Source organism: Hordeum vulgare, chromosome 5H (assembly GCF_904849725.1).
Source record: "Hordeum vulgare subsp. vulgare chromosome 5H, MorexV3_pseudomolecules_assembly, whole genome shotgun sequence".
In the NCBI taxonomy this organism is placed as follows: Eukaryota; Viridiplantae; Streptophyta; class Magnoliopsida; order Poales; family Poaceae; genus Hordeum; species Hordeum vulgare.
Window position 1 is genome coordinate 135,748,943 of NC_058522.1, and position 24,363 is coordinate 135,773,305.

The 24,363-nt window shown below is 47.1% G+C and overlaps 2 protein-coding genes and 1 pseudogene across 3 annotated transcripts; 1 reads left to right on the top strand and 2 right to left on the bottom strand.

Annotated features, from left to right (window-relative positions):
- Nucleotides 1-9,624: 9,624 nt before the first annotated feature.
- LOC123395706 lies at nucleotides 9,625-9,936 on the bottom strand (annotated as a pseudogene).
- A 266-nt stretch (nucleotides 9,937-10,202) lies between these two features.
- On the top strand, nucleotides 10,203-16,106 carry LOC123395705 (auxin-binding protein 1). Of its 2 annotated transcripts, XM_045090737.1 has the most exons (5): nucleotides 10,203-10,387; nucleotides 10,813-10,919; nucleotides 11,102-11,302; nucleotides 11,432-11,499; nucleotides 15,634-16,106. In XM_045090737.1, the coding sequence occupies exons 1-5, from the start codon at nucleotides 10,246-10,248 to the stop codon at nucleotides 15,734-15,736; spliced, it is 621 nt and encodes a 206-aa protein (XP_044946672.1). In that variant the 5' UTR covers nucleotides 10,203-10,245; the 3' UTR covers nucleotides 15,737-16,106. The 2 variants fall into 2 exon arrangements, 1 of the variants encoding a protein (XP_044946672.1); XR_006609813.1 differs by lacking the exons at nucleotides 10,203-10,387; nucleotides 10,813-10,919; nucleotides 11,102-11,302; nucleotides 11,432-11,499 and adding an exon at nucleotides 13,503-14,469 and having other exon boundaries at nucleotides 15,634-15,722.
- Nucleotides 16,107-18,739: 2,633 nt separating this feature from the next.
- On the bottom strand, nucleotides 18,740-24,138 carry LOC123451874 (dipeptidyl aminopeptidase 4). The gene is made up of 5 exons (XM_045128421.1): nucleotides 23,371-24,138; nucleotides 21,819-22,025; nucleotides 21,168-21,197; nucleotides 19,974-21,086; nucleotides 18,740-19,491 (listed from the first exon to the last, which is right to left on the bottom strand). The coding sequence occupies exons 1-5, from the start codon at nucleotides 23,869-23,871 to the stop codon at nucleotides 18,940-18,942; spliced, it is 2,403 nt and encodes an 800-aa protein (XP_044984356.1). The 5' UTR covers nucleotides 23,872-24,138; the 3' UTR covers nucleotides 18,740-18,939.
- Nucleotides 24,139-24,363: the final 225 nt, after the last annotated feature.

Consider the following 24,363-nt stretch of genomic DNA (forward strand, 5'->3'; position numbering starts at 1 on the left):
ATCAATTAATTCTTTAAGCATGGTTTTGACTTCGCTCGTCAAGGATGTCTTGAGGGCTGCCATAGCCGTATTCAAGTCGTCCCTTGTGACCGAAGTCAAGTCCATGTCCTCGGGTTGCCCACGGTTAACTTCCTCTCCGCCTTCCATACTCTTCGGGTGGTTAAACCCTTAATAAAGAGACGTGGCTCTGATACCAATTGAAAGGATCGATATGGTTGGCTAGAGGGGGGGTGAATAGACAACGACCACTTTTTAATTAATCTTAACAAATTAAGGTAAACACTATACGGGTTCACAAATAATATGACAATGAGGTGAACCCTATAGAAGCTAACAACAAGAGCTATTAAGACAAGTAAGATATAGTCACAAGCATAAGCAAATACAAAGTAAAGGTTAGAGATAACCACAAGTGGAACCGATGGAGACGAGGATGTGTTACCGAAGTTCCTTCCCTTTGACAGGAAGTACGTCTCCGTTGGAGCGGTGTGGAGGCACAATGCTCCCCAAAAAGGCACTAAGGCCACCGTATTCTCCTCACGCCCTCGCATGATGCAAGGTACCGTGATTCCACTATAGGTGCCCTTGAAGGCGGCGACCGAACCTTTACAAACAAGGTTGGGGCAACTCCACACAAAGCTTGGAGGCTCCCAACTAAACCACGAAGCTTCACCACAATGGAATATGGCTTCGAGGTGACCTCAACCGTCTAGGATGCTCAAACACCCAAGAGTAACAAGATCCGCAAGGGATTGGTGGGGGAATCAACTTTTCTCTTGGTGGAAGTGTGTATCTAGGCCTTCTCAACCAATCCCTAAAGAATCAACAAGTTTGATTGGCTAGGGAGAGAGATCGGGCACTTTAGAGCTTGTGGAGCAACAATGGAGCTTAGAGAGGTAAGAGATAGGGTTCCTCAGCTAGAAGAACCATTTATATAGTGGGGGGGGGGAAATCAGACCGTTTTCCCACTCTCTGCCCGAGTACCAGCGGTACTACCGCTGTGCCGGAGCGGTACTACCACTGCCTGGCGGTACTACCGCTGGTTGCAGCGGTACTACCGTTGGGCCTCCAGCGGTACTACCGCTGACACCAGCGGTACTACCGATGGGCCTCCAACGGTACTACCGCTGACACCAGCGGTACTACCGCTGGCCCCTTGGTAGTGCACAAGCACTACTACCGCCGGGAAAGTCTTCGCAAAAGGGTCCGTCCACGAACTACCGCTAGGTAGGTGGAACAAAACACCTGGAGCGGTACTACCGCTGACTAGGGGCGGTACTACCGCTGGCTAGCGGTACTACCGCTGGATGCAGCGGTACTACCGCTGGCACCAGAGGTACTACCGCTGGGGACCATTTTGCACAGATAATCGAGACGAATAGGCGAGGGCCGCTCCAAAAGATAAGGAAAGGGAGAATGTGAAGTGTGCGTGTGTAAAGATAGATTCCACCCAAACCTTTCCACTACAGATCCCCTCTTAATAGTACGGCTTTCCTATGACTCAAATAAAGAGAATCGTAGAGAGCGCCGTGCTTTCGTTCCAGAAGAGAGGAGACGTGTCGTCTTGTGCCGTTGACGAGTGTTACCTGAAACCTTGACACACACGATTAGTCCTGTACGGTACTGTCATCAATCACCAAAATTACTTAGGCATAATCTATGCCTCAACAATCTCCCCCTTTTTGGTGGATTGATGACAATACCGGATTTGCACAGAGAATAATATGAGAATAAAAAGATAGAGATATATGACAATACGGGACATATGACTCACAGCATATGATGGAAATAAATCTCACATAAGATCATGTCTCACAAAAGATAGCAAACGAGAATCAAACCAAGTTCGAAGCAAACCATACGAGATAAAGCAAAGCAATGCAAAGTTCGAAATGAAAGCAAATCCTAGACTCTCTCCCCCTTTGGCACAAGACACCAAAAAGGGGCACACCTAATGCCACAGGTAACTACTCCTCGTCTTCAGGATCACCAGACTCGTCTGTCCCCTCCTGGTCGGTCTGCTCCTCCTCTTCTGCCTCATCGCCAGACCACTGGTACCCCTGAGCCTGCATCCAAGTGGCCTCAGGAGTGATGTCGTCCTCTGAGCCGCTGGAGATGTCCACATCCAAGGTCCTGAGAACACGCTTATGCCTCTGGCGGCTCTGCTTCTGAGCCACATGTGTCTGGTACTGACCCTTGGCCTGCATACAGAAAAGTGTCTTCATCTTGTCCTGCAGTTTGATCGCCCAAGATGGCATGGCAGACGAGCGGGACTGAGAGGCAGTTCCTCTGTCAGCAGCGGTCTCTGTATCTGTATCCATGTGCTGAGAGGATGTAGATGGGTTGGCCCACTTGTCCTTGACGCGAAGCCTGATCGGGTCATGCACAATGTAATCAGACTGTGCGTAGAGCACCTCATCCGGAAAAGCCTGTTCCCACTTATGGCAAATGTATGCGAACAGGTAAGGCCCGTAGATAGGAACCTTACAATTGATGATGCAGTTCCAGAGCTCTGTGAACATCACATCTGAAATATCCAGCTGAGCAGACTCCTGAGACATAGCCTCCTCACACAGTAACAGCATCTCAGCCAAGTATCCATGGACCTCATCAAAGTTACCACTCTGAGGGAAGAGGGTGTTGCGAAAAATCCGATGCATGATGTCCAGGTGCTTGGGAAGCACCCCCTTCCTTAGATACAGTGACTGCAGTCTGTCCTTTGCGGGGGCCCTATCGGTGGGGGCTGCAGCATGAGGACGCAGCCCAAGAGGAGTGTCAGCACCCTGAAAGTCAATGTGAAGGAACTGCATGAACTCAGTCCAGGAACCGGTCATCTTCTTCGACCCAGTCATCCAGATCATGGAACGCTGTGCATCAGGAGAGAAATGGACTGTGACATAAAACTGAGCCACTGCAGTGGGATCAAAGTCCGTCTTGAAGGTGATGATGTCTTTGATGCCCAGTTTGTCAACCAGAGAGAGGGCATCACCAAAGTAGTCCATGTTCCGCTGAAGATGTGCCAGATCAATCCACTGAACAGAGACATGGTTCTTCTTGAAGGAAGCAATCACATCCCGATAGATCCTGCACTGGTCCCCTGCCCAGACATTTTCAACCCCATCGATCACTTCCCTCTCCTTGAGATAGGGGTTCTTGGTGCGAAAGCCCAGAAATCCTCGACTTTTGCAACAGTAATTATTGTAATTAAGCTACAGTGATCAACCGCTAATGATGCCACGTCATCGAATTCCCATCTCAGACCCGCGTTGATTCGAGTCTATCCGGATCCAAAATTTGAAAGCAAAAGAAAAAGTACTTTATAAGTTCATTACAAATATTAAAAGAATATGTATATGAAAGAGAGATTTAGAAGTATGTATAATAAATTGAAAAAGAAAGTATAATAAAAGAAAGTATTTAAAAAGAAAAATCAGTTAGTGAAAAGAAATTAGAAAGAAAGAAATAATAAAAAAGGCAAAAGGCAAAATAAAACAAAATGAAACAAAAAAGAAGAAAAGAAAAAAACAACCCCCCCCGGCCCAGCTGGGCCACCCACAGGCCCAACCGGCCAAACCCTAGAGCCCCCTGGCGAGCAATCCCACCCCCCCTCGCTACTCGCTCCCCTCCTGAGCGCCGCCACCCCCCCCCCCACTCGCCTCCCACGCCGCCGCCAGCCTCCCCCTCGTGGGGGGCCCCACCCCCACGACAGCGCCACCCCCCTCTCTCGGTCCTCTCCCCCCACCCCCACCGGCACTCCCTGCCCACGAGAGAACCCCATCCTGTGACTCTCTCCCACGACGCCAGGCCCCTCCCCATCTCTCCCGTGACCCTCGCCCCCATCTCCCTCCCACGAGCCCTCTCCTCCCGTCGCCCCCCCCACTCAGATCCACCTCGGCTCCCCTCCTGTCGCCCCCCTCCTCCACCTCGGCCCACCTCGGCCGGCGGCCTCTCCTCCTCCCGCCGGCAGCCCCCCCGGCGGCCTCTCCTCCTCCCGCCGGCAGCCCCCTCGGTCCTCCTTCCCGCGGCGAGCCCCGGCCCCCCTCGGCCCTCCTTCCCGCCGACGAGCCGCCCCCCCCCCCCCCTCGGCCTCCACCCCGCCGGCAGGGGCCCCGGCCTCCTCGAGGTCCCTCTTGCCGGCCTCAACTCCGACCGGCTCCATCTCCGGGGGCCCCTCCTCACCGGGGCCCCTCTCGGCGAACCTCCGGCCGGCTCCTCCTCGCCGGCACGCCCGTCTTCACCGGAACCGCGTCACCGTCGTCACCTTCACCTTCGTGCGAACTCCGGCTTCATCGGGCCGTGTCGTCACCGTCGGTGAGCCCCTCCTCGGGCTCCTCCCACCATGTCGATCTCCTCACCGCCCCGGTTCCGTTCCGGCAAACGAGACCTCGATCCGTCAACGGTAGACACCGGTAGGAAGGATTGAATATTTGGTTCCTCTAGGTTGAGTTGGAGCACAGAGAGTTCTCTGTCTCTGTGTTAACACAGAGGGAGATGAGAGTTTTGAGAGAAAATAATAAAAACAAATGATGTATTAGATGTGTATGTATGTATGTATGTATGTATGAGATGTGATGTATGTATTCGCGTATATGGATATTTAGAGGAATACGGTATTTGCACGGTTAGGTATCTAATAAAAAAGGATGAGTAAATGGCCTTGGGTCACTTACCGGTGGGGCCAATGCACCCGCTGTCTATGACAGGGAGGCCCCACGCGATAATTAAATATAAAAAATAAAAATAAAGTTTTTATTAAATAAATAAATAAATAGATATATTAGTTAAAATAATTAATTAACATAATTAGAGTATGACACGTGGGTCCCCCACTAAATTAATCTGATTAATTAATATTTAATCTTAAATAAAACTTGTGCCTATGACGTTCGGGACCCGCTGGTCAGTTGACCAGTCAAATGTTGATGTCAGCATGACATCGTGATGATGTCATAATGGAATTTTATTAAAATAGCTAAATCTGTTTTTAATTCCTAAATAATTAATAAAACTTTGAAAATTAATATTAAATAATCCGTAAGTCAGATCAAAATATTTTCAACATGAAAGTTGATCAGCAAAACGAGACGAACCCGGTTACACGGTCCATTCGCCTGTCACGCGTCCCTAGCATAGCAAACATGGAACTTTTCCATCGTTTCCAGTATAACCGATAGTAGCCCGAGACCCGGAAAATATCGTCAGATATTCTTCCGACCCGTCTATGACGGATGTTGCTGCGTTAGCTCATGTCTAGCCTGCATCTTTCCATGTCATGCTTTGTGTTGCATCGGTGCTATTATTTATTGTTTCTTCCCCCTCTTCTTACCGGTAGACCCCGAGACTGACGCTGCTGCCGGGTACATCTACGACCCTGCCGATCAGTCCTTTGCCGCAGAGCAGCAAGGCAAGCAAATTCCCCTTGATCATTCCTATATCGCCTATGTCTTTCTTTCTACTGCTTGCATTAGTATTTTGCTACTGTTGTAGTTAGCTCCTATATCTGATGCATAGCCTGTTTTTGATGAACTGCTACTTTCAGTCCTGCACCTTTAATATGCTTAGTATAGGTGGAGCAGTCATCCCCTCTGACCCCGTAGTCCAGTTGCCCCGCTTGTTTTCGAATCTCGATCTCTGATCGACGAGCCAGACCCGACACAACACATTCACCCCCCCCCCTTCGTTGTACGACGCTATAGGGATACTATCGGGTACCGAGGGTGACACCTCGCTAAGTACTCCTGATGATATCTCTGTAGTATAGCTAGTCGGTCGTGGTTATCGAGGGTGATTCCTCTTTCACCATTCCCGATGACGCCTCTGTCGTGCAACCCCGCGAGTGTGGGACCCCCGAGGGTGATTCCTCTAAGCCCACCTTGACGGGTACATCGTTCGGAATCCAACGAGGGTGATACCTCGAATTCCCCCGATGTTACGACCACACAGTTACTCGACCATGTTACTGGGATCATTGGTGTTTAGTTGTAAGCCGGGTGGATTCCCGTGAGACTGTGTTATTGGCCTAATTAAAATGCTAATGGATTTGGGTATTTGATCTGGGTTGGTCGGAGACCTTTTCGCACTAACCGGCTACGCGGGAAGAATTATGGGTACTCGGCGTCGCGGTATCAGCCGAAGCTTTTCAGATGCCAGCAATGTAGCGGCGCGCGCCCGAGTGGTCCCGAGACGCATCGCGCTTGTGATTAAGGGATGCTAGGACTGACGTCGGCCGCCACGCCACGTGCAGGAGCGTGAAGGGGAACTGGGCCCACGAACCCTTTGTGCTTAGAATTTAGACCGGCGGGCTGGCCTCTCTGATTAGTCTTAGGTGGGGTTGCGACGTGTCGATATTCCGAGGCCGGGCAGGACCCAGAAAAGTATGTCCGGCCAGAGTGTTATCGAGCGTGACGGGACATGTGGTGCACCCCTGCAGGGATGAAAATTAACTATTCGGATAGCCGTGTCCACGGTTACAGGACGACTTGGAGTTGTGCCCCGATCTTTTACAACTACAATTGTTACTTAACTGGAATTAGTTTGCCTCGGGATTGCTTCCTCGCAGGGAGTCGAGGGAGGATCCTTAGGCGTGACCTCACTTTAATTTTGCTGCAACAATATGACTATTATTGTTTTACCCCTGTTCTACTCTCGTCTATTGCTGCAAGACCCTAAAGATGCTAGTCTTCGATAGGACTAGGCCTTCTCTCTCTATTCTCGCATTGCTGCAGTCAGTCCACATATAACCCCCTTCTTTGATACTGATGCATATTTAGAATAGTTCTGATGTAAGACTTGCGAGTACTTTGGATGAGTACTCACCGCTGCTTTGCTCCCCCCTTGTCCCCTTGATCCGTTGCTGTGACCAGAAGATGGAGCCCAGGAGATGGAGGTCCCCGCCGCCGACGACTGCTACCCCGACGGTGCCTACTACTACGTGGAGGCCGCTGATGATCAGGAGTAGTTAGGAGGTTCCCAGGCAGGAGGCCTCGCCTCGTTCGATCGTTGTATCTTTTGTGCTAGCCTTCTCTAAGGAACCCCATGTTTTATGTCTGTACTCAGATATTTGTTGCTTCCGCTGACTCGTGTGTTTATCGAGCTTTCGTATTCTAGCCCTCGAGGCCCCTGGCTTGTAATATGAAGCTGATGTTATTTTATTTGTGTCTAGAGTTGTGTTGCGATATCTCCCCGTGAGTCCTTGAGTTTGGTCGTACGCATTTGCGTGTATGATTAGCGTACGATTAAATCGAGGGCGTCACAGGATCCCCTCTTAATAGTACGGCTTTCCTATGACTCAAATAAAGAGAATCGTAGAGAGCGCCGTGCTTTCGTTCCAGAAGAGAGGAGACGTGTCGTCTTGTGCCGTTGACGAGTGTTACCTGAAACCTTGACACACACGATTAGTCCTGTACGGTACTGTCATCAATCACCAAAATTACTTAGGCATAAACTATGCCTCAACACAGTGGCATCATGAGCTAGGTCTATGCATAGATGACATCGCGAGTAGAACACAAAGGAGTTTGTGGGCATTGGTATTCAGAATGCTTCCCTCCTTAATCATTTATTGATTCGGCGGTATTGCTGGATGAAGCGTCCCTGACCAACCTTACTCGTATGCTTACGAGAGACAAGTTCCATCGACTGACATGCAACTTGTTACATAATGATGGCTGGCGGGTGTCTGTCTTTCCTACTTTAGTTGAATCGGATTCGACAAAGGAGGACCTTGGAGAAGGTTAAATAGCAACTTGTGTATCATCGCAGTGGTTTTTCGTAGGTAAGAATCGTTCTTGCTAGATACCCATAGCAACCCCGTAAAACTTGCAAAAACAAATTAGAGGACGTCTAACTTGTTTTTGCAGGGTATGATGTGATATGATATGGCCAAGTACATGATATTATATATTTGATGTATGAGATGATCATGTTGTAATAGTTAAATATCGACTTGCATGTCGATGCTACGGCAACCGGCAGGAGCCATAGGGTTGTCTTTAATTTATTTTGGCGCTCGGTGATGCTTTGCTTTATCGCTAGTTCAGTAGCTTTAGTAGTAATAACATTGTTGGCTTGGCAACCTTGATGGAAGCACAATGATGGATATCATGATGATGGAGATCATGGTGTTGTGCCGGTGACGATGGAGATCATGCCAATGCTTTGGAGATGGAGATCAAAAGCACAAGATCATGGCCATATCATGTCACTTATGATTTGGATGTGATTGTAATCCTTTTATGCACTTTATTTTGCTAGATACATGTGTGGATACATAGACAAAACAATGTTCCTAATAAGCCTCTAGTTGGCTAGTCAGTTGATCAAGGATGGTTAAGGTTTTCTGACCATATGCAAGTGTTGTCACTTGATAACTGGATCACATCATTAGGAGAATGATGTGATGGACAAGTAGAGGAATAAACAAATCTCAACGTGAAATACCTCCCCTTGCAGACGTGTCAACTAACAAAACGTTTTTTCTTCATCAATTCCCAATCCCCAGTTAAATTACCACGGGTCCCAGGGAAGAGATCCGAAGGAATTGGACCTGTTAATTCATCTTCCCCTTCCCTTCTTAATTCCCATGTCTCCGAATCAATCAAGGGATTTAAAGTGTCCTTATCTTAGAAAACATCATCCACCTTGATAGTCGTCTGATCTACATGTGTAGCCGTCCGATCCGCGCGCGGCGCTTCGGGTGGGCACCCGGTAATTCCTGAGACAACGCTCGAGTTTCTGAAACAATCGCTTTGTTGCAGTTTTTTTTCTTCGTGCGCGGCGCCTCGGTTGGGCACCTGATAATTCCTGAGACAACGCTCGAGTTTCTGCAACAATCTCTTTGTTGCAGTTTTTTTTTCTTCGTGCGCGGCGCTTCGGCTGGGCACCCGGTAATTCCTGAGACAACGCTCAAGTTTCTGAAACAATCGTTTTATTGTTGTTTTTCTTCGCGCGCGGCGCTTCTGCTGGGCACCCGGTAATTCCTGAGACAACGCTCGAGTTTCTGAAACAATCGCTTTGTTGCAGTTTTTTTTCTTCGTGCGCGGCGCTTCGGCTGGGCACCTGATAATTCTTGAGACAACGCTCGAGTTTCTGAAACAATCGCTTTGTTGCAGTTTTTTTTCTTCGCGCGCGGCGCTTCAGCTGGGCACTCGGTAATTCCTGAGACAACGCTCGAGTTTCTGAAACAATCGTTTTGTTGTTGTTTTTTTCTTCGCGCGCGGCGCTTCTGTTGGGCACCCGGTAATTCCTGAGACAACGCTCGAGTTTCTGAAACAATCGCTTTGTTGCTGTTTTTTTCTTCGCGCGCGGCGCTTCGGCTGGGCACCCGGTAATTCCTGAGATAACGCTCGAGTTTCTGAAACAATCGCTTTGTTGCAGTTTTTTTCTTCGCGCGTGCTTCGGCTGGGCACCTGGTATTTCCTGAGACAACGATCGAGTTTCTGAAACAATCGCTTTGTTGCAGTTTTTTTCTTCGTGCGTGCTTCGGATGGGCACCTGGTAATTCCTGAGACAACGATCGAGTTTCTGAAACAATCGCTTTGTTGCAGTTTTTTTCTTCACGCGCGCTTCGGCTGGGCACCCGGTAATTCCTGAGACAACACTCGAGTTTCTGAAACATAGACAGGCTCAGAAGAGCTTGTAAGGGGAGGAGGCGTCCAACGGATGGATGAGGTAGGTGAGCACCAGCGCCAGGGTCATCAGAAGGTAAGCGACGCCCTGGTCGATCGAAGACGCTGCACGTATTGACAAGAAAACAAGTGAGAAGAAATTCAAAAGGGAAGAAGCAACTCAAAAGGGAAGGCGTCAGAGTCTCATGGCTCACCGTCACTGGTGGGCGCCGGCGCGGGGGCCTGCGCGGCGACGAGGGCCGGCATGAGGACGGCAAGGAGGAGTGCGGCGGCGGCGGGCGGCGACGAAACCAAAGAGGGTTCTCGCCATGCGGTTGACGATGTACTTGAGATGTTTCAGGAATCGAAAAGGTGAAGACGTGTGGGACCTATCTGAACACATGTTGCACAGAAATACTTTTCAGTCGGTTAACGGTGAGCGTTTTCCTTAAATTTTTTCTTTTGAACCTCGTTTTCCTTAATCTTAAATTGCCATTCCCTATCTCGAACTCCCCCAACCAAACACGCTGTGAGGAGAGGAGACCTGTCGTGGATTCTTCTCCGCTATTAATTAAGAATCGCCGACGACAGTGTGCCGAAAACCGCAGACAGACACGTGAGTAAAGAAAGCGCTAGAAAGATGGCGAGTCAACACACAGCAGCTGCTGCCGTCCGCGGGCCCAGTATCGCCGGCGCCGGCTGCCGTGGCGCCCTCCTCCTCGCGTTGCTCCTTGCCGCCGCGGCCGCCTTAGTCCCAGTAGCCGAGCCGTCCTGCCCCCGAGGTCTCCCCAGCCATGCTTTTTTTTCTTCTCCTCTTCCCCTTTCAGTTTACTCCTGCAGTTCTTGGAACCTCTGTTTTTTATCAACACTTCACAGTTACTAGCCAAGATCTATTTGAAAATTAAAAACTGATCTAGGTTCCGAGTAATTTTGAAGGTTAGAGGTAAATTTGAGATAGCAATGAGATTTCAGACAGTTCGAGGCAGTTCAACACCAGATCTAAGTGTATTAGTTAAGTACAGGAGTACTGGATAATAGACAGTTCAGTTCTAGCAACTGCCAACTAAACGCATCGAATTCTAGTCATCTAGTGTATCCACCCAAGCTAATCTCTGTTCTAGCAAGTGCTAACTAACTGTATCTAGTGTATGCAGCCAAACCGATCTCATTTCTACCGAGGGCTAACTGTATCTACTGTCGTATCCAGACAATTCAGTCGTGAAGGACATAAACAAAATGCACCAGAGCAACTATGGAATTGGAGGATTCTCACATATAACCGTTGCCGGCGCACTAGCTCACGGCATGAAGGAGGTGAGCAATCAATCCAGGAACCAGACTGTACTTGAGTTTTTTCCATTTCGTGGTGCTATGCATTTATGCAGACCTTTACTTGGATGCACTCATGTATATATATGGTTCATCTGTATTGGACAATGTGTCGATCTAAATGGAGCTGTTCTTTCTTGCTTATTTTGTGAAATGTTTTCCTCTAGGTGGAGGTGTGGCTCCAGACAATTAGTGTGGGCCAGAGGACACCGATCCACAGACACTCATGCGAGGAGGTCTTTGTTGTTCTCAAAGGGAGAGGCACACTCTTGCTGGGGTCGACCTCACTGCCGTACCCGGGAACGCCTCAGGAGATTCCTGTCGCTCAGAATAGCACATTCACAGTTCCTGTAAATGATCCACACCAGGTAACAATGATGGATGGCTGCCATTATTATTAAGCACGCTCGTAGTCAGGAAACCATCACTAGATTTTAAGATTATGATGGGAATCGATTTGCATGCTAGTGTTTACGCCATGTTCCTTTTGATTGCAGGTTTGGAATTCTGATGAACATGAAGATTTACAAGTGCTTGTGATCATATCGCGCCCACCTGTGAAGATGTATGTGTACCTTGCTTGAATGTTGTACCGTCTAGTTGATAACATAAACTGAATTGATTTGTTCATACCCATCATTGTAGAGTAACTTGTGTTGGGTTCTATATATGCATATTGTCAAAACCAATTTTATCCCAAAACCGCTGCTTGTACAGTACTGAAAAAAAAAGGATTCAAAGGTAGAAAAATGGCATAGTGTTTTATCTTTTACAATTTTTTTCCTTTAAAACCCAACATTTGGAGTTCGAACACAATCTTAGTATTTACTCCGTCAGCGACATAATATAAGATGTTTTTTGACATTGTCATGGTGTCAAAAGACGTTTTATATTATGTTACGGAGGGAGTACAGTTCTCCTAACTACTCCTTCCGTTACTAAATATAAGTCTTTCTAGAGGTTTCACTAGTGAACTACATACGGATGTATATAGACATATTTTAAAGTGTAGATTCACTCATTTTGCTTCGTATGTAGTCCCCTAGTGAAATCTCTTAAAAGATCTATATTTAGGAACGGAGGGAGTAGTAAACAGCCGTGTAGAACCAAGAACCATTTGTGCAGTATTTCTTACAGTTTCCATTTTTATATAGGCCTTACCTATATTAATGAGTTCCTGTCGGAGCTTTGTGGCCATGCCTAAATGCAGTTTGCTATAACAAATGCTCAAAGCTGATTAAGAGAAAAGACAAAAGGCAGTGATGCTTTTGTTATTAAGGTTAATTACTTGTAGCATACAGTAAGTGTCCGTAGTATCAAGAGTAATTTTTTTGGCGGGGTAAGTGTGATATTATTCTAGTACTCCCTCCGTTCCTAAATATAAGTCATTTTAGAGATTTCACTATGGACTACATACGGATGTATATAGACATACTTTAGAGTGTGGATTCTGTTACAGTATATGTGGATTGCACTAGCCCTTTCCATCAGTTCGGATTTTTGGTTGCGCTGTGTTGGCTAGTGCATGAAGCTTAGAGCATCTCCAACAGGCGCGCGCGCTAAAAAACGGCAGTTTACCGCGCGCGGGACTGAAATGCGCGCTCCAACAGCGGCGGGAAAACCGCGTGTGCGGGAACCGCTAGCGCGCGCGGAGGCGGCAGCCCGCGCGCCATTTTTGCGGCGGCGCGTCCCGCGCGCGCCATAAAAGGCAGCGCGCTGCCCTGCCTCTCGCGCCGCGTTCTCTCTTCTCTCTTTCTCTGCCGCTCGCGCCGCCGCCGCGTTCTCCCTGCCTCTCGCGCCGCGCTCTCTCTCCCTTCTCGCGCCGCCGCCGCCGCCGACGAGCCACCATGCCGCCGCGCCGCCGGTCTGCGTCGGGCTACCGCGGCGTTCGCCAGCGCCCCAACGGCGGGTTCTATGCCGAGATACGCTGCGGCGATCTCCGGCTGAGCCTCGGCACGTACGACACGGCGCACGAGGCCGCCCGCGCGTTCGACGCGGCGGCGTGGCGCCTAGGCAGGCCGCGACTGCAGATGAACTTCCCCGACGTCCGCACGCTCCAGCAGGCATTAGACCTGGCTCCGCCGCCTCGTCTAAACTCCGCACAAGACCGTGCGGAGCACACTGCGCTGCAGCGCCGCCTCCTCGTCGCCCAGGAGGACGAGCGGGTCATGGCGGAGTGGCGCCGGCGCCACCCAGAAGACGTCGTCTACGAGGGAACGGCGCCGCGAGGAGGACACGCGCCGGCGCCGCGAGGAGCGGTTGGATAGACGTCGTCGGAAGGCTTTGGCGTGTGCGCAGGCCGACCTCGTCAATGCAGGCGGGAGTTCCTTCTTCATTGAAGAAGATGAACGATGGTTTGACATTTGGCTGTCAACCTCCGACGACACCGACGACGATGGTGGTGCAGATGACTGGAGCGACTAGGATTAGTATTTTTTTATCGAACTATCTAGCACCGAACTATCTATCTATGTTTTCGAACTACCTATCTAGTTGCTATCTATGTAAAATAACTTTGTATCTTTTTTATTTAAATGCAATCTATTTATTAAAAAAAAATTGTGCGCGCTGCATTTTTGGGCACTGCTGGAACGGCGCGCGCGCTGCATTATAGCGCGGCTGTTGGAGCCAGCGCTGCGCGACGCGCAAAACCAGGCGACCAGCACGCGACAAACGTGACGCGAAGCGCGCCTGTTGGAGATGCTCTTAACATGGTATTAGAGCTAGGTCAATTTTTTGCACGTGCTCTTAACATGGTATTAGAGCTAGGTCAATTTTTTGCACGTGGCAACTCATGCAGTTGATCCGCTCCGCGCCGCCACTCTCCTCCGTGGTCGTTGCTCGTCGCCGCCCTTCTGCCGTGTGGATCGCAGGACTGGGCCGACTCCTCTCCTCGATCCAGTCCCTGCTGGATCCCGTCGCCAGCCTCCCCGTGCTGGATCCCGTCAACGTCGCCAGCCTCTCCTGTCCCGTCGCCCCCGTGTTGGATCCCTCGCCAGTCCTCAGCCGTGCCGGTCCTCCGCCGCAGCCGCCGATCTCGCCCTCGCCGGTCCTCCGCCGCAGCCGTCGATCTCGCCGGATCTCGTGCTGCTGCAACACTCCGTCGTCCCTCCAGGCCGGGTGGTTCCAGATAGAGCAGCCTCCAGGCCGGGTTCCAGCCTCCAGATCGAGCAGCCTCCAGATCGAGCAGCCTCCAGATCGAGCAGCCTCCAGGCCGGGTTCCAGATCGAGCAGAGCAGCCTCCAGGCCGGGTTCCAGATCGAGCCGAGCAGCCTCCAGGCCGGGTTTCGGATTCCCACGCAGCAGATCGAGGCGGTTCCAGATTCCGCCCTGCCCGCACGAGCAGTTGTTTCTGCCAGATCGCAGGCTTGGCCCTGGTCTGCTTTTCGTTGATTGAGTTTCTTCGATAAGAAAAAGAGAAAAAAAAGAAAAAAATAAATGTCTACACCAGCTCACAAGGTTGCAGTACCTTGCTTGACTCCTGACGGCTGTGCTGGTAGCTCTTCTGCCGCTCCTCCTGCGAGCTCAGCATATGGTAATTGTCGCTTTACAACAACTCCTCTTGCGATTTTCATCGGTGCATGTCGCTCTTCCCCGACACCTCACGACTTTCATCGGTTGTCCTCCATGGACTGTGCTTCGTCCACGCGTCTTCCCTTGGCGCTCGGTGCTTGTCTGCACACGGCCTCGTCTTCTCCATCGGCCTTTGCCGACAATATTGGTCATGCTACACCGCCATATTTAGCGGCTTCCACAGGTGGTGGTGGTCGCTCTCTCCTCGTGCCACTACGCCGCCTACTTCAGCTGTGTACTTCACCGAGGACGAGATTGCGCGACTTCGCGCCCTGTTGATTGCCTCTGACTCTCTATTGATATCATGTTAAGCTTCATGCACTAGCCAACGCAACCAAAAGTCTGAACTGATGGAAAGGGTTAGTGCAATCCACATATACTGTAACACCCCCTCTCATGTGTGACGGGGAAGACAAGTCAACACGTGCAACCGGAAGAGAGCGACGGCGCGCGAAACTCACGTGTGACTCAAGGGGCCTTTACGTGGACACAAAGGGGGGCTACCAACAATTTTTTAAATAAATTGCGAAAGTCAGGACTTGAACTCAAGACCTTAGCTTTGATACCATGTTAGGAAATATGCAACTTGTATTTCCAGGAGGCCATAGGCCAGTATATATACATGTACAGGTGTGTAATGTGCAGAAAACCCCTTATACAATAGGGTAAATGTGAAAGGTTACATGGCTACATATATAGTACTCTAACAATTCATTCATTTTGCTCCGTATGTAGTTTGTAATGGAATCTCTAAAAAGACTTATATTCAGGAACGGAGGGAGTATATGTTTTCTTGGTCAAAGTTGATGGTAAAGTTATAAGGAGGCATAAGTAGAACAAAACATCAATGACTTAATTTCCAAACCTTACAAAGTAAATACCGGTAACTTGAAATGAACATGAAACACTGTTACAGATCGCTTGACAGGCTCCCTACGAATCTTCCTGTGATGTTTTTTTTCTTGAAAAGGAGGATAGCCGCCGGCCTTTGCATCAGGACGATCTTCCTATGATGTTCTGTCCAGTTGTCACACATTTTACATGTCATGTCAATATGAACGATGCATCTATTGATGTCAAATACTACTGTAGTGTTTTTTGATATCGAAAATGTTGCTTGTTGTAGATTTCTGTATGACGATTGGAGCATGCGTCACACGGCGGCTAAGTTGAAGTTCCCCTTTGTCTGGGATGAGGGCTGCTTAGACGCACCTAAAGATGAACTGTAAGTTGGAAAGTGCTTACATGTCAGCGGATCCGCTTCAGTCAGCGCACTGATGAACTGTGGTCTACAGCTTGCCTGCTTCCTAATAATGCGCATGTCTGTAACATCTTTTCTCTTCACGGAATATGTACTTGAGAGCATGATGAAGCAAGCTTCTGCAGTAAGAACCATTTTCAAATTTTGAATTACCAGTGTATCAGACTGCAAACGTCGCTGAGCTTGATCAGAGGGCCATTGTTCACCCGAAACCGTTCTGGTTCCAAGTAGATTTCATGAGCTAGATTTTTTATGAGTTCACAAAATTATTTTAGAGTTGATAACTGTTCATGGTGTACACGAGATGTCAAAAAATGCGGTGCTTGGGTTTTTGTTTCCGTAAGACTGGCCACGATGGAAGTAACTTCAAGGAGGTGTTTGGTTCACTGTTTTTCACCCGGTATCCAATTACATTGCAACCCCATACTGTTACTCATGTTTGTTTCGCTTTGCCTGTAAATAGATCCCACTTATTCAGATCCCAGCTCTGTTTTAGCCTGATTCCGCCCACCCCCCACTGTAAACAAGTTACGTTACAGCCAGAGCGAGCCGAGTCGAGCGACTCTTCGAGGCTCAATCCCCAAACCTCGACGCCCACTCCCCAGCGTAAAACAAAGTAGCGGTTGGAGCTAGCTAGCTGCCTAGACAACTGGCCGGTATGGATAAGCGTTACAACAATTAGCCAAACAAAAATTAATTAAAAATTAATTTTGACCCATACCGTTTACATTAACGGTATAAACCCTTTACATTTACATTTGCGTTACTCAGTAAATTTGCTTATGTGGCAATGAGTTAGTGAGGAAAGAGAGAAATTAAGTAACTTGGCTAGGTTTTTTTTAGAAAAAATAATGCTTGGTTAGTTATTTATTTTATGAATAACATCACACATATCAAGACAAAATAAGTCTAACCTAATCCTCTATTCTTAAATAGCTAAAACCCACTAGCTAATTTTCTCTTTCATGCAACAATGCTACATCATCAAATCATGCATGAAGTCATAAGTTACTTTTTTCATTAATCTCTTCATGCAAAACATACCACTTCATGTATTATTTTTTCCCAGGGAATTTAGTCATGTAAGAAAGTTTTATACTAATTTTAGTCTTCTATCACTTATCCATACATTTTTAACGAGGTTCCCGCCGTAACGCGCGGGCATCGTCTAGTAAATAAAGTTTTGTATGACACTACACATATGTTACTATCCACTATAAAAGTGGTAACATAGTCTAAGATAACGTGTATATTACTCCATCCGTTTTTAAATATAAGCATTTTAAGGTTTAGGAGATCTCACTGTACATACAAAACAAAATAAGTGAATCTATACTTTAAAATATGTCTATATATATTTGTATATAAGTCTTTTAATAAAACTTTTAAAAAAAATTATATTTGAAAACGAAAGAAGTACTGGTGTAAGTTACTTTCGCTGTAATTAGTCTAACTATTTAGTATTTGGGGAGCAACACCCATAGTCATGTTCTAAAAATATAGCCATGCTAATGAATCTCGTTAATAAATTTGGATGTTCTGCTTGTGCTGGCGTAATTGCTTGTCCTTGACGAATCAATGTCCGTCTTGAAATATCTAACTAATATCATGAGCAAGATTTTTTTAAGAGCCACACAAATTATTCTAGAGAGTTGACATTCGTTCATGGTGTAGGCGGTAGGTCTGACCTGAAGCTGTGGTACTTGGGTCTGTGTTCGAAATACTTGCTCCGTTTTAAAATAAATGTCTCAACTTTATATTTGTTTTAGTATAAAGTTGTACTCCCTTCATTCTTAAATATTTGAATTTCTAAAGATTTAACTACGGACCACATATAAAGTAAAATAAATAAATTTACTCTTTAAATTATGTCTATATACATCTGTATGTAGTTCGTAATAAAATATCTGAAAAACAAATATTTAGAAACGAAAGAAGTATTAAGCTTGAAACAATTATTTTGAGATAGAAAGTAACCAACACGCGGTTCATGGTGTGCCGCAGGCCGGGCGCCACAACGTAGCCTAAGACACGGGCCGCGCCAGTTTTCCCGGGTGAGATGACGAGAGGTGTTGGGGGGGGGGGGGGGGAGGAGGGGCTAGACCCCCCTTAACAAATTAATTTTTCTACTATAATAGTGATTGTTGTAGCTAAATTTTTGTATTTCATATAAACTTTGCCCCCTCCATGAACAAAGTTGCCCCCCGTATGTTTGCATGTTGGCTTCGTCCGGGTGCACTGGCAGCTTGTTTGGCGCACTTGGGCGCCTCTCAGTCTCAGGATGGGGCTATTCATCTGGCTGGCTGCCCAAGACCGGCACTGGACGGCCGCACGGCGATGCGTGTGCGGTGTGCCCTCTGTGACCAGGCTGACGAAAACCAAGCAACATCTTCTGGGCCATTGTCCGCTCTTGAAGCAAGTAATACGAGGCTCATCTGCTCGCTGATCATCCAATCGATCAAATACGAGGCTACCGGGATGACAATGTTGTTCTTTGGGCTGAGCATCCCCTTATGTAGTATTCTCCTCACTCTGACCCTAGTTGTGCCTAATCATTAACCCTCTGTTCCTAAATAATTATAGTTGAAAAAAAACTAGTTTAATTCTGTCCAACTACAATTATTTAGGTACGGAGGGATTAACTATCAGTGAAATCGCAATGGTGTATTCGTCAAGAAAAGAGAATGATCTTCGTCCTCTTCTGCTTTCTACCTCTATTCTTCCCCAAATCCCCGACCCCTACCGCTAGGCTACATCTCTCTTCTCCTCCGGTCAGGGACATAACAGCATAGCCAAGGGAGGAGACGCCGCTGCGAAGCGCGCTAGTGTGACTCTGTGCGCCCACAAATACAAGCGCATGTTGTGTTCCCATGCAACATACAGTAGCAAACAAGGCTGCAGCCGAAAGAGAGACACCACAAGGTAGTAGCAGGACCAAATAACACTCTCACCTGGTAGTGAAGTTCCAGCATCACATGAAAAAATTGGATTATTCACTCTGCAACCAGAGCAGCTGACCATTACGGTCGTTATCACGGGCAAGAATCATGCATGTCCCTGCACTTGCGGATAAATACAGATGGTGGGAAATGAATAAAGTCCACGATACCATACCAACTATCCCACGTTTAAGTTACACAGGGCAACGGCAGATTTCTCTACAACGCAACTTCATAGGCTTCTCTCCACAAAATCCCAGATCCTCTCCTCCATATAGATCCGGTCGTCTAGCTGACGTGGCATGTGCCTCTCATCAGGGAAGAGGAGGATCTCGTACGACTTGCGTTCCGCCATCAAACTGTTGATGAGCCTAGCCGTGTGCCTGAAATGCACGTTCTCGTCAATCATCCCATGGATGAGGAGCAGCTTCCCCTTGAGATTCTTCACATGGTGCATGATTGACCCGTACTCGTAAGCATCGCTATGCTCCGAGGGCAGTCCCAGGTACTTCTCTGTGTAGAAGGTATCATACCCGTCCCATGCAGTCACTGGGGCACCAGACACGGCGCAGCAGAACGTGTCGGGAAACCTCGATAGGCACATTGCTGATAGAAAACCACCGTAACTCCAGCCATACAAACCAATATGTCCAGGCTTCGCAAGGCCTTGCTTTATTAACCACTCAGTACCAGCTAGTTGATCCTCAGCATCGACACGGCCAATGTTGTACTTAAGCTGTCCCTCAAAATGCAAACCTCGTCTTGCAGATCCCCGGTTGTCCATCTGCCAGAGCATGTATTGTCGTGAAACCAGTGATAGGTATAGGTTGAGCCTGGGATGCAAGCTATATGCATCTAATCCAATTATGTAAAATGGCATTATGTGATTATTATTCCATGGTTTGCAATTGTTAAGGGCAAGACGGATGCAGCAGGTGCATAATAACAGGATTCCGGATGTAAGCCATCACCCCGTTTGAAGATCGACCATTGGCATCAATAATTTTAATTTTATATACAAATGTGCTGGAAAAGGTTGGCATTCTAAAAAAACAAATATAGCAGATTCTCCAAAAAAATCCTTCACTTTGTTCTCTAAAAAAAAATCCTTCACTTCTTTTATGGGTTGTCATAGGTTAATGTTGGGTTTCATCTCTAGCGTACCAAAATTGTTTGGGACAAAAGGCCCTGTTATTGCTGTTGTAAAGAAATGCTACCTAACAAAACCATGTTGAACAAAATAATAATAGAAATAATAATGTTTACCTTCCAGACCAATATTCCCTTACTTCGCAGATACTGAGCCCTCATGTCAACAGTGCTAATCCATGAATCACTAACGAGCTGGACACTGGGACCACCATAAACATTAACAAGTGTTTTGTAGGGAGGCGGTCCATATTTCTTCTCATCGGGAAGATAGAGAGTTCCATAAAATGAAGTCCCATCCTTTCCTGTAAACTGGACCATCTCTGGAGCCAGCTGCTGAAACTTTTTAAGTGGCTGAACTGTTAGTGGCTGCTCATACAGAGGCATTAGTACACTTCCATCAAGCAAAGAACACAGCAGGATCACAGGTGGTGATTTTACTGAGTCATACACATCAATAAACCTTAGCAACTGATGGTCAAGAATTACTGAATGTCGTCCAGTTCCACGAGTCAACCTCTTTGGGGCCTGTAATGGAAGGCTACAATCAGGAAAGAGATTGGTGCAGTACAGATTTGTCTCCAATGGTCCATCCAGTGTTCCAGTAAAATATACAAGTCCAGAACTCTCATTGACACCAGCAATTTGGTCGACCAACCAATCACCTTGCGTGATAGGGCCTAAGCACTCACCATTCTTGTCATGAAGATATAAGTGTCTAAATCCTGTCTTCTCACTGGCCCAAATAAACCCACCTGGATGTTTACTACTCACTCCACTGTCTAGAGGAGTGAAACAATCATGTAATGTTATCCATATAGCATGCTCTTCTTCGAGTAAGACTTCCCTTTTACCAGTGCCAATATCAAACTTGAGGAGCTTAAGTTTTGTGTGAGCTCTATTGAGAACTTGAACAGCAAGAGCATTATGATGCATCCAGTTAACCCTAGCAAGATATTCTTCATCGCCATGTGCTCCATTTGGTTCTCCACAAAGGAGATCCATCCAAGTTACTTCTCCTCCACTGGAAGGAACAACTCCCAGTCGCACTTTAACATTAGCTGCTCCAGCAAAGGGGTAAGCATGATCTTCTTGAGCATCTAAACCAACAGAATTTTTGCCCTGATGCATAATTCTGTATAGTGGAATTGCAGATGAATCTACTTCAGTAAATGCAAGGTGTTTACTATCAGGAGACCACCAAAATCCCATCTTCCTTTCCATCTCTTCCTAAATTGAGGAATGCAAAGTATTAGATAACAGTCATCAAAACAAATTTCATACTAATGATAATGGAACACCCTCTAGTACCTGCGCAATATATTCAGCAAGTCCATGGACCTGAAAAGAGAAAACACATACAAATGTTAGATTTGAAGTTTTTCCACACTTACCCAGTATATACAGTTGTAAGAATACAGTCAGCAAAAGAACAAGCATGTATAGTTACATTCATCAATGATTGATAATGATGAATTATTGGTGGAAGGGGGTGAACACTCTTTAGCAGCTTAAGAACGTGAATTACGTTTGCTAGTTACCAGTTAAGTCCAAACATAAGCCAGCTGTTTGGACCTGTATTTAGCCTATTTTTGTGGCAGGCCAAAAGTTAAACTGGATTAAGAATGCCTTACTAACAAGAGACTGACACGGAACATCTGAACCACAATACTAGCATATACAATAATACAATACCAAATCAATACCATTAGATTCATCATTGAATCAATTTTCACATCATATAGATATGCTATTGTAAATGTTCATATTGTTTTCTATAAACTTGGTCAAACTTTACAAAGTTTGACTTCAGTCAAAACTCAAAACTAATATGCGGGGTAAATAAGAACGGAGGGAGTAATATTTTGCTGCCTGCTAAACAAAACTGGGCATGGTAACACACGTCAACAGCAACCATGCTCCCATTAAAATACTATTTGCAACAGAAAAGCAAGGAACTACCTTTCCACTTTCTCTTGCACCGTAGGTCAATTGCCTAGTTTCGCCATCATCAAAACCGAAGTTATATATCTTGCACTGCAGTTCATCATCCCTGACATATGCAATCATGGTCCCATCGGGAGATAGATGTGGGTCAATAATTGGTGATGTGGAAGAACTTTGTAGCATGAGTACTGGTTCAGAGCCAGACAGGTCCTGAAAGTAAACCTATTGAAAAAGGAAAAGCTGGTTATACATCTCTCGTGAAATCAACCATATCTTCAAAGTTGCAGAAGTACTTTCAGAAGAATCAACAACATGTCTGCGCTGGTACTCAGCAAGAACCAATTTTCACCGAGCGGAGAAAACATATGAACATTCATTATCATTTCATCCGTGAAGTCTTGGAGAATGAGAGCATCCCTGCTTATTTTGTCAGCAACGATGAATAGCTCACAGACAACCTAGCAAAGGCATTAGGGCAAGCTCGCTTCCATGAGCTTAGCGTAACGATTCGAATGGTCAAGGGAACATACAGGGATGTTTTTAGATAGACCTTCAGGGCAACAATACAAGCTACAGTTTCAGAAAATAACACTCCTGTGTGCAGCTCCTTCTAGTCTGATTCTAACACAAAATAGCAAATAGGTAGTATATACACTACTGAAATATTCTTATATGCTACATACAAAAGCTACATACCCTCTGGTATGAAAGATTACTACTCCAATGTACAAAACACATGTTGAACATCTGGTGTTTTCATGTTAGTGTGATGAATCATCGGTGTTATTATTAAGGGTTTTTTTCCATCCTAAATATTGATCTAAAAAGGACATGAATTCTGATAGATGCACCTGCAAGATTAACAACATCCAATCCATTTTTTGTACAGTTGGTTAAAAACATATCTGCCAAGCCTGGACTGGCATCAGAAGACATGGCATGAGACAACAGGATGATCTCCAAAGGGGAGAAGCAGGGAGTGGCAAGAAGTGGATTAGCGCCAAGTAACATATCACTATCAGGGAAGACTGCACGCTGGACTGGCTAATATTAGACTTGCAAGTGAGATACAGTGAGGGAATGGCTATACAGCCAAGGCACTGCTGTGATGTGACAGATTATCAATAGAGAAAATAAAAGTGAATTCTCTCCAATTATCTGCTTCCTCTCCAAATTCTTCTTCCACACCTCACATCATTTTTTCTTGTTCTGTGTTCTATTCCAATCCCATCATAGGCAGGTTTTTAACAATATTGAACAAGGCAATACAACCTTTTCCCTCATATATGCAAACAAGATGTCAGCAAGAACTACTCTATGTAAGATAACTTGGCACAATTTCTATAGTTTTCCTCTCCTGTCAAGTGGGTCAGTTGTGATTCTCATCTCCTAACATGCATCATACATTTATCATATCATTTTTTTAGCATATGCATAGCAAGGCAAATCAAACTATTGACCTCCGGACCGGAAGTAGTAATACAATGCAGAGAGTTAAGCTACTACCAAATTCAATTCAATTCAATGCATTGAACAAATAGCGGAAGGTTGAAGGGAAATTACGAACCCCTGAGGGGAGAGGCACGACAATGCCCGCACGAGAAGAGGGGCCGCCAGACCGACGGGCACGCCACTCGTACCGAGTGACCCCAAGGCCACGCTCCCGGGAACGCTCGCGGCGTAGCCGCTCCTCGGCGGATAGATTGCCCTCCTCGAGCCCGCCGCCGTCAGGAGGGGCGAAGAGCAGCTCCTGGCGGTGGCGGGCCTTGGCGGGATCGAAGGTGAACACTTTGCGGTGGAGCGTGCCGTCGGGGCTGTACAAGAAGGCTATTCGCCGGTCGTCGGGGCTAAAGCTGAGCGCCACCGGCGCCCCGTAGCCTGGCAGGGGGTGCTGCACGATATCCTCCACCCGCATGCTGAGAGACCCACCGGATTCTTCAATGCCTCCGCAGTCGCCGCTGCTGCCGGCGACGATGGAGCCGGCTAGGGGCATCTCCGTCTGGAGACGCGGCTTCTTGCAGTTTTGCTGATCCGACCTCTCCGCCCCCGCCACGTCAAGCGATCGCATCGACCGCGAATCAACCGCCGGTAGCTCGGGACTGGCCTCCAGAGATCGCGGTTTGTTTCTTGGGGTTCTTTCCAGACCGTAATACCGTGATCTTGCGGACGGAAGACGAGAGAGGTGGGATCTCTCCGCCGGAAAGCCAAGAAACGCCGAGCCTTCCCCGCCAGAGAGGTCGGAGAAGGGTCGCCGGAGGGGCGAGGAGGCCGCCGCTTCGGGAAGGGGGAGGAGGGGAAGTGATTTTGCGTTGGAGTTTGGTCGTTGGTTGTCCCAAGGAGCCTATCCTACTATTTGTAATAAAAAAAATGTTGGGCCTATTCGTATTTCGGTCGAATTACATAATTTTGCTATAGACGGGTATTGTTGTTGATTTGGTTCCTCTGCAATCCGTACTATCCTCGACTTGGATAAGGGCCTCTTTAATTCAAAGGATTTTTGTAGCAGAAAGGCTTTCTATTTCTTTTTCAGAAAAAGAAGGACTGACCCTACGTCAGTTTT